The 14,892-nt window shown below is 48.0% G+C and overlaps 1 protein-coding gene across 2 annotated transcripts in view; it reads right to left on the reverse strand.

The window, feature by feature from the left end:
* Positions 1–1,010: 1,010 nt before the first annotated feature.
* The window catches only part of PAPPA (pappalysin 1), a 181,872-nt gene continuing 167,990 nt past the window's right edge, over positions 1,011–14,892 (reverse strand). For both annotated transcript variants that reach the window (XM_017829250.1, XM_017829249.1), the window contains exon 22: positions 1,011–7,282. In XM_017829250.1, the coding sequence (XP_017684739.1) occupies positions 7,175–7,282 (108 nt within the window). In that variant the 3' untranslated portion in view covers positions 1,011–7,174. The remainder of the gene's footprint in view (positions 7,283–14,892) is intronic.

Below are 14,892 nucleotides of genomic sequence, written 5' to 3' on the forward strand. Positions count from 1 at the left end.
GACATGCATCTTCACTGCAGGTGAGCCAGCTCTGAGGAGGGGTGGGAACCAGGTCAGGCTGGTACGTGTGTACATGTTGTGTGTTTGTACTGGGCACAGGGCTTTATCATCACCAGACATGCACGAGCTCACTGTGCCTGGTAAGGACCAGGCCTTGGTCTGGCAGGGAGTCTGCAAGCCCAGCTATCTCTTCACCACTGGAGACTGATTTATCTCTATTTGTCTGATTTCTCATGTGTCCAAAGGCTCTCTGCATTCAGATGTTAAGCTCTGTAGCTGCACATAGTTTGTTTTCAGCCCTCCTTTCCTCCTAGGTAATACCCTTGAGTCAAGGCACATTCCCACTGGGACTTGCTTTCTAGATGACCACGTTCCACATGTGATGGAGAGGGCGAGCAGAAAACATGGACAACTTGAAAAACAAATCAAATTCTTGTTAAAATTAGAAACGTCCGACCTTCACATTTGCAACCCTCTCACACCAAAACCTCCACCAAGCACCAGCCTGCCCTGAGAGAAGCAGGACCCGAACCACCTTGTCAGAGCCAAACCCACTGGAGGTGAGACGGGCTCTTGGGCTCACGTGGCTCCGGCTGGCGCTGCCTCCCTCCATCCACTGTCGAAACACGGCAGTTTTCCAAACCCCTGCCCAAAAGCAAAGACCTGCAGGACGTGGACAGGGCGCTGTGCAGCTGTGCAGCCAGATGTGGGACCCCACAGCCACACTCAACACCCCCACGGGTACCCGGCGCTGCTCGGGGCCGGCTCGACCGAAAGCAAAGGAGACGTGGCAAGAGCGAGGGGTCCAGTTCAGAACTCTTTAATACAAGCTTATATTGTTTGTGTTTCTGATTCTCTGTTCTCCCAACATCTGGGGACATTAACCCTCATATGTGTGTGAGCATGTGTATGAAGATATATACAAAATCACACAGTTAAATATTTAAGCATACAAGGTATTATATATTTATATAATATAGAACTTTAGGGTATAGGAATCAACAATGGCAAAATATTTCTGATGAATCTGACATAACTTTTTTTTTTTTTTTGGAGTGAAACATGACCTGTTTTTGAAAGACCAGAGGAAGTTGTTGCTTATTAAAAGAAAGAGAAAAACCTGTATAAAGAAATTCTGTGAAAATGATTTAAAAAACATCATGAACCAAAAAAAGGACAACTGTTAAAAACTGTATTGAAAAAAAATAAATTAGATGAACAATTGTGTAAATATAAATTAAAAAAGATGACAATCTTAATAAATAAGCTTTACTATTTACATCTTTATATATTGCTTGGAGACTTAAATTAGATCCGTTAAAAACAAACGAACGCAAAATAAAACCCAAAATCGGAGCAGCAAACGTACAGGCGTGAGGTACAGAATTAAGGGTTGAACTGTATTTTGCTTGTTTCTTTTTTTTTTTTTCTTTTCTCTTTTATACAGTAGACCAGTAGAATTCTTGTGAAAATAGATCCTCAGCACTTCATTGGAGTATTGGTTGACATGGCTTCCAAAAGGTGCCAAGAAAGATTCCATAATAATAATAATAATAACCATAATAATCATAATAATTATAACAATAATAAAAAGATACAATATGATACATAAATATGGAAGAGCAGTTGGTAATATGAATACATTTTTCTCTAGACGAGATCACAGTTTTATTTGTAAATATTACACTGATATATATATAATATTACACACATAATATTATATATATATCATATATATATTTATATATATATTTATATATATAGTACGGCTCAATCCTGCTCCCAGGGAAGTCAACAACAACAACAAAAACCTGTGTTGACTTGATGGGAGCAAAATTCAGCCCATCATCTGCAGACAGGTACGTAATTACAGAGGCCATACAATGCAAACTCCGCAATGGTTCCAATTCCCTCTTGAATTGCTGGTGAAATGTTTCGTTAAAGCCCTGGTTCTTTGCACTCAGAAGATGGAAACTGGTGGCTGAATTATGGCCTCACCAAAAGAATGAAAAAAACCCAAAAGACTAAACTAAGCCAGAGTGGGAACCAAAGACAACTGGGACTTGTTAGCTCCGTATCTCGACCTAACAGGACTAACACCACCAACAAGTAGCACCAAGACTCCTCATCGAACACCTGAAGCCAACCCAAGCTCTTGTGTGTGGCCTCAGAGGAAGCGATTCTCACTCTTAGTGAATCTTGGATGTGTAGATCCGGTGAAAAGGGGAGAGTTCAGTTTGCCAAACGAAGACAGAAACAAAACACGAAGCCTCACTTTGCTCCTGCCAAAATAAACTGGGATCTGAACCCCCCAGGTGGCAGGAACAGCCCAACACCAAACCCCTATTGCCCACACTGACCGTAGCTCCAAGGAAATACATCTTGGGCCACCTGGACCTGCTCCTGCTGATGTTTTGGTCGTGCTCCCACTGAACTCAGTGGTCAAGGTCCTTCAGTGAAAGGGGACTGTCCCCAGGGCTTCAGTGTGCCCAACATATAAGGTCAACTGGAGGCAGGAGCACTGCTGCATCCCCAGCAGAGAGATGGCCTTCCCCACAGCATGGGATGACATGGAAAAAAACGTAAAGCAAATCCATTCAGCTGCACCACTGAGACCAAAATGGGGCCCACAGCCATGGAGGTACCTGGAGTGTATCTATGCCGGGCACATGGTCCTCTCCCAGTGGTATGAACGTGCCCATTAACTCTCACTGGGGCCTCCAGGGATCAGGCAGGGGAGGGCAAGATGCTGCCAAAAGGCTGGGAATTTCCACGACGTCCAAATCAGTTCAAAGGCCAAACCGCCAGCTCTGAAACCCCTCTGAGCATCCCACCCTTGGCTGACTTTCACCCCATCCATGGTTGACTTCACCCCATCCCTTCCTGTCTTCTAGCTTGGCCTCGAATGGAAACAACCGGCCGGAGTGTGGGAAGGGGATGGTTGGCACCCCGCTTCCCACCTTTGGGAATCACCTGTCTGCTCAGGTAGCAGTTTTCTCCTTCCCCACTCACTCCTAGTCTCTCTCAGCTCTCTGGGATTCAGACTGTGCAGTGCTTCTGAGTGCAGTAATTAGAGCACAGTGAAATACTGGTTAAATGCGTATGTACAGTTGGATAACGTAAAAATAAGCACAAATACACACTTAAAAAAATAATCTGGAAAAAAAAAAAAAAAAACAAAACCAAACTCCACCCCCCTCCCCCTACAAACAACAATATACCAGGGGAAAAACCCCTTAGCCTTAGTTCCTGGATTTATCACAACGCACGAGGAAAACAAAACCAGACAATGTTATAAAACCTCACGGTACTTCTAGGGAAATCTACACTTAGTATCTAGCTCTCTACTCAGCTGGCAGAATCGGTGTTTTCCTTTCAAACACACAAAAATAGGTTTTGCTCTTCTTGGATCTGGATTATGCGGATTTTCTTTTCCTTTTCTCCTTTTTTATGTTTTTTTTTTTTTCCTCTTTTATCCCTCTCTGTAAAGCCTCACTTGTTATTTTTTTTTTCCCATTTGAATCAGTCGCAGCAAGAAACTTTTGTTGGCTATCGGGCTTTCTTTTTCTCTCTCTCTCTCTCTTTTTTTTTTTCCCTTTTTTTTTCTTTTTTTTTTTCTTAAACACAGGTAAAACCTAGAACAAACCGACAGTTACAACCAAGTGAAACCGAAACCGGAAGGGAGGTAGCTGGAACCCGATTCCAAGAGTCCTCTGGTGCCATCCTCCTTTCTCAGCCTGGGTGGGACAGCAGAAGATGCAAGAAAAGCAGGAGGACACCAGCTCAGCCCATCTGCCAGAGGGTGGGGAGGGAGAGGGGTAGCAGCTGATTGGAGTTTCCCACCCCACCATGCACCATTCACCGCTTTCCGCTCCAGCTTTCCCTTCCCCCTGGCTGTGGACATCACCCAGAGCCAGGAGCTGGCTGGTGGCCCCAGGTAAGGTGCAGCCCTGGCTCACTATCTGTGACAGAGAAGATCTTGGCACTAATGTGACCTGGACTTTATGAGCAGCTAAATTTCACCAGTATGAGCACCTCTTCTCTTCCCCCAGACTTCTGGTTTGATGTTTCCCTACGCCGCTGACTCAGGGGGTGATGTCCCTCCCACTTCCCACCCAACGGCCACCACAGTCACAGAGGGTCTTTCCTAGGAGTCCACTGGGCATTTGAAGCCCAAACAGTGGTAGATGCTGCAAGGCCATCCAGCTGGCCTTGTCTAAGGTTGGGAGCACAAGGGACAAGAGCTGAGCAGTTTTCTGTGTCCCATGGCTCCCCTATCCATATCCCTCTAGGTGCATGGTACACACAGCACCTGAAACACAGAGGGCAAAGCTTTGCCCTAATGGAAAAAAAAAAAAAGTCATCGGATTTAACATGACTCAGAGCAGAACTTTTCCTGCTCCCAGTCCTGTCAGCCCCGCTGGAGGAGATGGACAGTGCCAACGTGGTAGTTAGAAAAAAAAATCAAATAGCAGCATGGAAAGCCTGCCCGTGGGAAAGGGAGTTGGGGCACCCCAGGACTGCAGGAGTGAAGCTGAGGTGGGAGGCTGTGCTGATGAGAAGCCACCAACTCCCTTGAGCTGAGAAGGTCTCCAGCTCGGCGAGCAGGGGCTGGCCCTGGCTGGCCTGAGGGGCTCAGCTGGCCCCGAGCTCCTGGGAGCCCACAGCAGCAAGTGGCAATAATGCCTGTACAGACCTGTCTCTCCTGGGCACTGTCCGGGGTGGGAGAAGCAGATGGGAAATCTCCTCCATGCTGAGCTCCGTAACTGGGAAAGGCATTTTCAGGATGCATGCAGGACCTGAAGTGAGGCTCCCTGCCAGGGTGAAACCCAGGTGGGGTGGAGAGGGGAGATCATGCTCAGATGCCTCAGGCATTGAGGGCATGATGCTTTGGCAGCCTGAAAGGCTTTTGGGGTTGTGAGCTCTTCTCATGGGCTGGATGGCACATGAACAAACTGCCAACAAAAAAAGGGAGGGTGAAGGGACCAGAAGAGAACAGCAACCTTTCCACAGTTATTTACTTCCCATGTTAGATGGCAAGGGGCAAAAGCGGAAGATTATGCCACTGTTCTCTACACTAGAGGATGCTCAGTCTGACTCCATGGAAAGGGCCCTGATCCCACTGCACCTTCCTTTCCAGTACACCCCTGCATGGTGGGGGCAGAGCCATCCTCACAGCTCCCATGGTCAGGCCTTCTCCAGGAATAACTGGAGCTTCCCAACAGACAGCTCCTCACCTTCTAACAACAATCCCCTCTCCAGGCCTCTGCATTTTAGTTCTTGAGATTCATCTCTGGTTTATTCCAATAGAAACAACCCCAACAGTGGGTACCAAGAGTCTGGTTCCTTGCACCTACCACTCTTATCAGTTTTCCATTTCTAGCTCTCCTACCCATTTTTACATCCATCTTCATGAGCCAAATGACCCCTCCCCTTACCGTTCTGACTTGCCCCAGTGCCTAAATGTTCAATCAAGCAGAAGTAGGGAAAAATCTTTCAACCTGTCCTTACCTAGTAGACTGTAAAAGTCAGGAGAGTCCCAAGGAACAGGCAGACCCAACACTTTGGAAGGATGCTCTTTTGTATGTGTGTTCTTCCTAGCAGGAGCTGGAAACAGCAGATACATGCCCAAGCCACACTGGAAAGATCTCTGGGATTTCCATGGGATGGGTTGTAGCAGCAGTGGCAGCACTAGATGCCCTGGGCATCTCAGTGGCTCTGTGTGATGAACCCTGGGATGAAAAGAATCACCAAGGATCTGGCACAACATGTTCCCCTCTGGACTGAAACAGGAGGATGGCAGGGAAATGTGAGGTCTGCTGCAGCTAATGCCCTTCTTTCTGGAAGATTACAAGCAGCTAAGCTCCTGGTTTGTTAAAAGGGTCTGACCCACTGCCCTGGCAGCTTAATACTGACAAATATGGCCAAAATTCTAATACTATCTCCTGTGATCCTTCCCCCATGGCATGTGTCTCCTCCTCTTCCCCTCTCCTGAAAAAACAGGAGCATGAAGCAGTTGTCAGATAGAGACCACCGTAAGAGTGGGGTGGGGGAGGTCTCGAGAACCACTTGGCTGGGTGGAGACCAGAAAGCAGATTTCTTTGGCTGGCTGGTGTCCTTTTTTCTTGCCCCAATGCTGAGGAAGAGACCAGAGGGTTTGAAAGGCAGGTTGTAGGTAAGCTTTAAGGCAGGCTGTTTGGTTGCATGGGGTTGTTTTTCACCCTGTCCTGACACAGTAAGGATACTAGTTGAATGGGACATAGCAGCAGGTGTAGCAGCAGCAGACATGCTCAAATGACAAGTGCGGGCGCGAGTTACCCTCTCTGCTCCTCAGAAACAATCATCCATCCACATTCCTCAATGCCAGTCCTTAGACTCCCCACTCCCTGACTCCACCATGGGACCACCTGCCCATCTCCACACAGAAACGTCCCAGAAGCCCTTCAGGCTACAAGGGGGCTTTTTGTTGGCTTTTTGAGGGCAGCAGGGGGAGAAGGAGGAGCTGTACAGAAAGGCCACTGCAGTCTGCTGAGCTCCCTGGCTGGAAGTAGCATTCCCATGAGGAGCAGATGCATCCCACATCCCGAGCTGGCTGGGCGTCTGGCAGGTCACTTGCCAAGAGGCCCAGCCCTGTGGAGATCCTACCCCAACCTCAGTGCCCCGAGCATGTGATACCTTGGCATTCAGCATCAGAAAAGGCTCAGCTTGGAGTCCTCCAAGAGCACAGCCTCTCCCATGAATGGTCTGAGTTGTGAGTGCTGGGGAGGGGAAAGTGTTTTTGCGTTGATCATAATCTCTCACTCTTTCTCTCTTTCTCTACTTATTTCTATAAATATGTGTACATAAATAGTTTGTTTCTCGCCTTGAATCTAGATATGAACTGTTCAAATTAGGTGGGCGTAACATGCTGTTTTGATACATGAAAGTCTTCTCGACTTGACTCTTGGTTGGTTGTTTCTCATCATCACTATTTAAGATATAGTTAATACATAAACCCCTACTTTAGTTCTCCTTGGACAAAAATTAAAGGCAGACTGGTTGAATTCTAAGGGTCCCTGGTGCAGAAACGCCATCCAGTTGAGCAGCTAAATGTTAAAAACGATACCAAAAGGGATGTGGTGTCTCTCCTAGCCTGCCTTGAGCAGTGTGGTCCTCCATTCCACGTCGCTTGGCATTACCCAAGACTGAAGCCACGGAGGTCTTTCTGGTTGTGCTCTTGGGCGTTGGGGTCCCGGCAAGCACACTCTCCTTGTAGGTCACAGGACATAGGAAATGGTGTAACCTGGGGAAGGAAGCCAAAAACACAAAGAAATGAAGGAGGGAACACACCTACAGCAGCCTGGAGAACAAATGAGACCTCTGGAGTGAAATCTTCAGAGATCAGCTGCAACGTTCAGCTGTGTTACATTTTGCAGTGATTTATGTTAGTGCTGAGCTGGTGGTGCACTGAGGCCTCAGGTGAGCTACCTGTCTATATGAAAGGCTGTGAAAAGAAGAACCTGGTCAACTCATATGATTACCAGCATATACTCCCTTCACAGTTGCCATCAAGCACAAGAACACAACTGGCTGAGGAGACAGGTACTTCTCAGGCAACTCTGGGGCTTTTTAGGGTACTTACCATAGTGCTTGGCTCACATTACAGCACCAGCTTCTGAAAGCTAGACTTACCCAAATGGTTGCAAACACTAAAGCACAGCAAAGTTACAAACCCTCATCTCACATGACCAAATCAGAGGCTCACCAAACACTGCTGGGTCTGGCAGGTCCCAACTCCAGCCCCCCTGTAGCACTCCTACTCACCTCCAGCATGGGGGCTTTGGGGAACCCTACTCCTGGGACGTAATCTCCCCTCCATAGGGCATCATTCTACAGAAGGGCTTGGGTGCTGCTGCCATGCCTAATTCCATTTGTGCATTTAACTGTGGATGCTCTTGGTTTCAGTTCCTCAGGAATGGAACCAAACACTATCTTGCAGATCAGTGGAGTCCAGCAGAGACTTTCTCTGAACACCTCCTGTGTTTGAGGTCAGGACATGCAGCTAAGGGGCACTGAGGAACTGCAAAGGAATGCAATGAGATGCTGCTACGTGCACTGGCTGTCATCTATCCATGATCCCTCTGGATAAGCATGAGAAGGAGCTGAAACATTACCCTGCAATGCTTAGCTAGTGAAAGTTGATTTGGGCCTATTGCATCATAGTATTTACCTGAAAAATAGGAGGTGGTAGTGGAGAAGTGTCTCACTTGCCCTGAAGTGAATTCCCAAGAATTTCTCCCATCTGCACAGAGCAAATGAGCTCATTCCCCTCCTTTACACTCCTTCCAGGGCAGTGCCACAACCTGCTCCAACGTTCCCGGCGAGGGCTGCACTCGCGCGCTCCGTCTGCCTCCCTTGGCTCTGCTGCCACACGTTCACTCTCTCTTTCATAAACACTTTCTCCAGGCTATGAAGCCTGAGTCTGCCTGTTGCCTGTGTATCACCCACAGCACACCTAGGAATGTGGACCCAGCACTGTGCTGTCATCTCCACCTAGACCTTCCACACGTGTCCCTGCGTGTCCAGCGTGTCTTTCTCCTGACGAGCACAAGAACGGGAAGGAGGGGTGTGGAGCTTTGTTTCACAACTGGGGAGCCTAAGGCAGGGACATGCTGACAGAGACATTAAATAGCCAAGGCTCATCACCAGATCAGGGCTGGGAGAGCCTCCTCCCTCTGCTTTTGACTTCATTCACACAAGACGTGGCCCTCCAGGTAGAACAGGGTGATGGCTCTTCATCATGGCCTTGGAGACTTGTGAATTAAATAACCAACTGCTGAATAATCTGAATCTACAAACTGCACAAATGTGGAGGTTGCAAAGAGAAGAGATAGTCCGAAAAGTTAAAAGCAAATGAATTCAAATAATTGGCAACTAAGTAAGTTTATAAACTGCAGAAAACAATAGGAGCATAAGAGTCACTTGATCCAACAGAAGCCAGCCCAAGCAGGACTGTCTCGTATCGCAGTGTTATGAATATTCTTAGATAGGAAAACAGAGAAGTCTGCAAACAATGGGGTTTGGGGAGGAGGCTGAGGAGGGTTTGTTTAATGACTAAATTAAAATACTGGAAACAAAAAAGAAAAGATACATGAAAAAAAATTGAGTTTTTCTGTTCACTGTAGAAGGAAACATTTTGGTTTAGATTATCTACTGCATTTCAGGTTTGGCCTTTCCCTTCAAGATAAACAAATGAAAAAGACTATTTCACAGCAAACATTATGTCTTCAAATAAAAACCTGTTTCACTTAGAAAATGCTCAAAAAAATGTTTAAATATGTCTGGAGTTTCCTGCTCTTTTTATTTTTTTACTGAATCATTCAGTTCAGTCTGCATTTGGCAATGATTTTGACTTAGAAAATCCTCCCTGTTGTACAACGAAGCTACTGGTTGGAGGCAAGACCTGGGACCCTGATTCCTTCATTTGTCTTGATCAAGCTTTTTGCTCTCCCTGGCCTGGATTCACTGTGTTTTTCTGTCACAGCCTGACAAAGGTGATTAAGTGGCCCTTTCATTCAGAGGGGAGACAGGGAAGGTGGATTCACCCTTTGCACTGAGCACAGGACAACCACACACCCAATTCAGGCAGTTCAGTAAAGTGGCTGACATTAGTCCTGACAGCCTACTGCACTTCATCTCTGCTGCTGTCCCTGCTTAAGTGGGACATGTTGCAGGAACAAAGATCCCAGATATGCTCCCACCTCACCTGTAGGAACATCAGAGCCAAGAGGAAAAGAAAGCCCTACACAGCTGTGTCTCCAAACCACGGCTGTGTCTTCAAACCCCCTCACCTACTCTGTGGGCTGTGCTCAAACAGTGGCCACAGACACCCAAACTGGCATGAGTTTGCTGTTGCCTGAAGTGCTCTGCCTCCTTCATTCCTTCTCCTCCGATTTCTCCTTGTGAGCCCCTTGTTTTCCCCTGGGCTTTCTTACAGCTCACCCTAAGCCTGTGCTCAGCACTGGGGTGACTTGAAAAGGTGCATGTACAAGACTGGATCCCTACTGCATTACAACCAGCTCCTGGTGAGATGGAGCCACTAGAGAAGAAATGCCTTGCTGTGTGTTGTCCTCCAGAAACCCTCTCGTCTCCTAATAGTGGTCATGGACAGAGGAGCAGAAGCTTTCTCTCTGAAGCAGAGCTGTGGCCCCAGGAGCAGACAGCTCCGTGGCTCAGCAGCAGTTCCCAGCAGTGGGTAGCCTGAGTGTAGGAGGGTTTCTTCCTGATCAGATCAGTCTTATTCACTTTATGTCCCTTATGGAGGCTTTTTATGCAATTCGATTTTTACAGTGCTATTGTCCAGATAGATGAATTGTTTTGTCTTGTGGCAGTGAGCTCCAGAGATCAGTTTTCTATTATGTGAAAAGGCAGAGACTTCTACGAGCACAGCCACAGTTGTATTAGACATGACAAAATTCTCCAAACACTTAACAGTAATGCGGGGTTTCCACTTTAAACAACATTTACAACAAATACACATTTGAGTTCCCTGAGGACCTGATTTCCATAGGTATTTAGGGAATCTAACCCACACACAGAATCCAGTGGGACTGTCAGAAGTACCCAGCTCAGAGAAAATGTAAAACCCCTTAGAAGAAGGACTGTCTATTGCCTTGGGCTCACACAGTGACAGCCCTCTGGAGTGCACGACCATGAATAAAGCTGCTGGATGTGCTAGAAATAATAAATGCTGAACCTTTTGCTGAATGATAGCCCATTTAGGTGTGGAGCCCAGATATACATACTCCAAGATTAACTGCCTATTTTCTTTTTAAATAGGTCTGTGAAAGCCCAACTCATTAACAGAATATATGACCTGCATTGAAATTCCCAGATATACCCATTGTAAAGCCAGTAGTAAGGAATCAGCTCCTCTTCCTTCCACCTGCCAAGCCCTGCATTTCACCTACATCTATCTCCCTGAAAACCTGGCAAATACCTTGGAGGGCAGGAAGAAAAAGATAAAAATTAAGCTTACAGCCTGGATTAGATGCAGTAGTACAAGATACTGCACCCTCAGACAAACTAAAATAGGTTTAAAAAGGCATAACTGAAGAACACAGCTCCACACGCCTACATGTACCCCCTACACACACACACATCTCCTGGAGATGATCCAGAACAGCCATGGAGTGGATGGACAGCACTCAAGGGAATGTGAGTCACCCCAGAACCAAACTGGACCACAGACCTATCCATCATCAAGAGAAAACAGACACGACTTACATCATACCCATCACTTAGGGCGTGCAGGGCACCCTGCTCTGAACCCAGAGGAGCAAGGACAGCAGCTGGATGAGGGGCTGGGCAGGAGGATGGCATGGATGTCCTGGGTGTAATGCACAGGAGATCCAAGACACCATCACCTCAACCAACTCACCAACCGTGCTGCACAGGGCATGAACCCAGACTTCATTCTCCACCAAGGCATGGGAGCCCTAAGCATCCTCTCACACCCCAAACAATAAGACCTTGGATAAAACACGAGCTGCCTCTTGGAAACAGGGCTGGATTTGTCCTGGATGCCATGCTGCCAACTATGGGAACAAAGACAAAGATACAACAGAGCAGCACAGAACTAGGATCCAGGTCATGAAACGAGTGAGAGGTCACAACTCCTCGCTACACGCATCTATCTGAAGAGGCTGGTGACATCCCAAGGCAGATCCCTGCTGAGAAAGTCCAGTCCATAGGGAACTGGTGGGAATGTTGACAGGAGAAATCCCAGACAGGTACAGGGAGGGATGGGAAACAGCTCTGCAAAGGCTGGGAGCTCGTCCCTGACAGAGGCTGGTATCAGGCTGACCTGGCTGTGCCTCCTGCTCAGCACCTGGGGTTGGCTCACAGCAGCACCAGGGCAGGCAGGATCGGTCCCGGGGAAGGGAGGAGAGCTGCAAAGTGTTGGGAAACAGCCTGTTGTTAGATTTCAGCCCCGAAGTGTTTGCGAAATCTCCCAGACAGGCCTAACTGGTGCTACAGAGGCTGCAGCGCAGGCACAGCCTCCACGGGCAGCGTGGCCTGTGAGATAAGTCTGGCACCCTGTGCTGAGTGTCACGGCCCTGCACCTCCAAGAGCCTCACAGCTCAAACAACAGGCAGTATTCTGTTCTCTGACAAGGCCCTTGTGGGACAAAAAATGCATCTTGTAAGGGTCTTCTCAGTGTTTTTTGGCATTGAGGTCACCAGCTTGAGATAACGGACAAGGAGCGAGCCCCCTTTTAACTCTGGGTGCTGGTATGCAGGTTCACACCTAGGGCACTGCTCCAGAGGGCCTGGGAAAAGCAAAGACAGAACTGGCAGGAAACCTCCTCTCCATGCAGCACATGCAGTTCTAAAAGCTTGAATTTTTGTTAACTGCCCCACCATAAACCGAGCCTTCCCCCACTGAAACCAGCAAACGTGGTGTCTCAAGAGGCAGCTCAGCTGAACCCAACAGATGCTCCGCTCTCTCCGTCGTGTGTAAATTGGGAGCAGCCTCACCAGAACCAGTGGAAGCAGGATGGCCCAAAGCCAGCAGGGATTCCCGGGAAAGCCCTGCCCGCATGGATCCCCGCATCCCCGCCTGCCCGCTGAGCAGAGCGAGGGAGCCCGTGTGCCAAACCACATGGAGCTCAGTTGCTCAGCAATCAGCTGTGCTTCCTACCCTCGTGCTACTGATTGTGCAAACATGAATGTAATTAGTCTAAATAATCACCAAAGATTTAATAGGAGCCAGACCACCCAGAGGCCAAATAGCTGGCGGTGGAGCAGGGAAGGTTTGTTCGCTGGTTTTTGTAACACTTGCTAATGAAGTGAGGTCGGATAGCAAAGCAAACACCCTCCACTAGCACGTCCCCTGGGAATGCCGTATGTTGTGGGAAGCCCCATGTCCCTTGAAGCCAAGAACGTTCTCTCTCAGGATAGGCAACATGTGCTACTACCATCACTGCTTTTAATTTATTGCCGCCTGGAAAGCCTCCCTGAACGATTATGAAACCAAGCTCTGAGCCCCAAAATAAGCTCCCATCCCAACCCACCCTGACTGAAAACGTTCCTCACATGGCAAACAGCTACAGCCTGAGACCAACACCTCGTGGGGAAGTGAGTTCACCCACACATTGGGGTGAACCAGCGTGCTTGGAGCGCTCAGCCGCTTCCAGAGGCATGAAGCAACACTCCACATTGTATCCTTCCTTCCTTCCTCCCTGCTCACCCACCATTCATTTTATCTCCCCTGCTAATTATAGAGCCGACAAACACATCCAGCTGGGGACATTCAAGTTGTTGGGAGCATCACTTCTTCTGGATAAGCAGACTTTCCTCAGCTGGGGTGGTCACTTAGGCTGCTAATGGCACCAGCTGCCTCAAAACCATGTTCTGTGAACAGAGCAAGACCTGAGATTCTCCAGCACAGGTCTGTGTTGCAGTTAGAGAGCTGGGAGAAGGCACTTATTTCTCCAAGAAGGGGTTATTTCTGTTGGCTTAGGGGTAGGAGTGCAGCAAACCCCCCCTCTTTTCTGGGGAGACAGGGACAGCCTTTGGAAATCCCTGCTGGAGCCAGCAGCAGCCCCTCAGTTCAAAGCTCCTTTCTTTAGGCCTTGAATTCTCGGCCATAAAGTCTCTGAAGAGGTTTTGATAACTCGCCTATCTTTTAGATAAGCAAAGCTTTGGATGAATCCCACACGGCCCTCTATCTACCACAAGTCCTCATTTGTTTTCCGCCGAGGCACTCGCTGGTTTTCCTCTCCAAGGTGTTGGGCAGAAATGTCAAGAGGCTGAAGGGACGGGACAGTTTTTCTCTTTTTTTTTCTAAGTGCTGTGGGGCAAAGCAGTTGAGGGAAAAACTGAGTGATAAGTGAGTGAGGCAGGTTTTTCTCATGGGAGCTGTAGGTTTACCACTTATGTGACAAAAAGGAAAGGCAGAGAGGAAAGACAGATGAAAGTTCACCCTTGCAAATAGTTGAAGTTGAGGGAATTTTAAAGCAGCAAATTCGTTGTATTTTAATCTGCAGAGACCAGACTGGAGGACCATCAACTAAGCAAACCTGTGATACGAGTCTGGAACAAAGTACATAAGCAGACCGTAAAGAAAGACATTTCTGTGAAGCCTTTCTAGACAGCCTTGTCCAGGGAAAACTTATAAAAGGAAAGGGGAAGAGAAAAGAAGTGGAGGAGACAGTGACTGGGGAGAAGAATTCCTGAAATGAATCAGAAGGAAACAGCCAGAGACTGTCCCTGTAGTGCTGCACACCCCACGAGCTCCTCACAGGCAGCCAACAGCCCAGAGACAAACAGTTATGCCCAGGTTATTTATTTTTCTCACTTTGGCAGTGTCACAGATGTAATGTTTTATAAAAAAAAAAATAAATAAATTGTATCTTCTTTTATCTGCGGCAGAATACAAAGCAAGAAGCAGCTTCCTAGAGCAGCCAGGCAGAAGGGAGCTGGCAACCTGTGCTGGGTCAGGAGGGGAGGAAGATTAAAAGGAGATGGGATTTTTGCTTTGTCCTTCACGGAAGACTTTATCCCCTCCAGATACACAACAGAAGCTTTCTCTCCCTTGGAGGTTGGCCGGCAATGGCCTTCCTGTCTCTCAAAGCTGCTCCTGGGTCATGCACGGGGCAAGCTCTGAGCAGCACAGCCCCGTCCTCTGCCCCAACACCCTCAGCCCCCTGCTCCCCACACAGCTTTGCCCCTGCTTCCTTGGGTGGCACTCATCCCTGTGCCAGCCCTGGCTTCCCGCCCGCTGCAGGGCGACGCCGATCAATTAGCGCACAAAAAATAATTAAGCTGATGAATGTCTCTTTTTCCTGCTTGCTGACTGCACTTGCCACGAATTTATGCCCAGAATATGACTGAATTTATTCGATGCTGC

The sequence above is a fragment of the Lepidothrix coronata genome, unplaced genomic scaffold, assembly GCF_001604755.1.
Source record: "Lepidothrix coronata isolate B3197 unplaced genomic scaffold, Lepidothrix_coronata-1.0 Scaffold160, whole genome shotgun sequence".
In the NCBI taxonomy this organism is placed as follows: domain Eukaryota; kingdom Metazoa; phylum Chordata; class Aves; order Passeriformes; family Pipridae; genus Lepidothrix; species Lepidothrix coronata.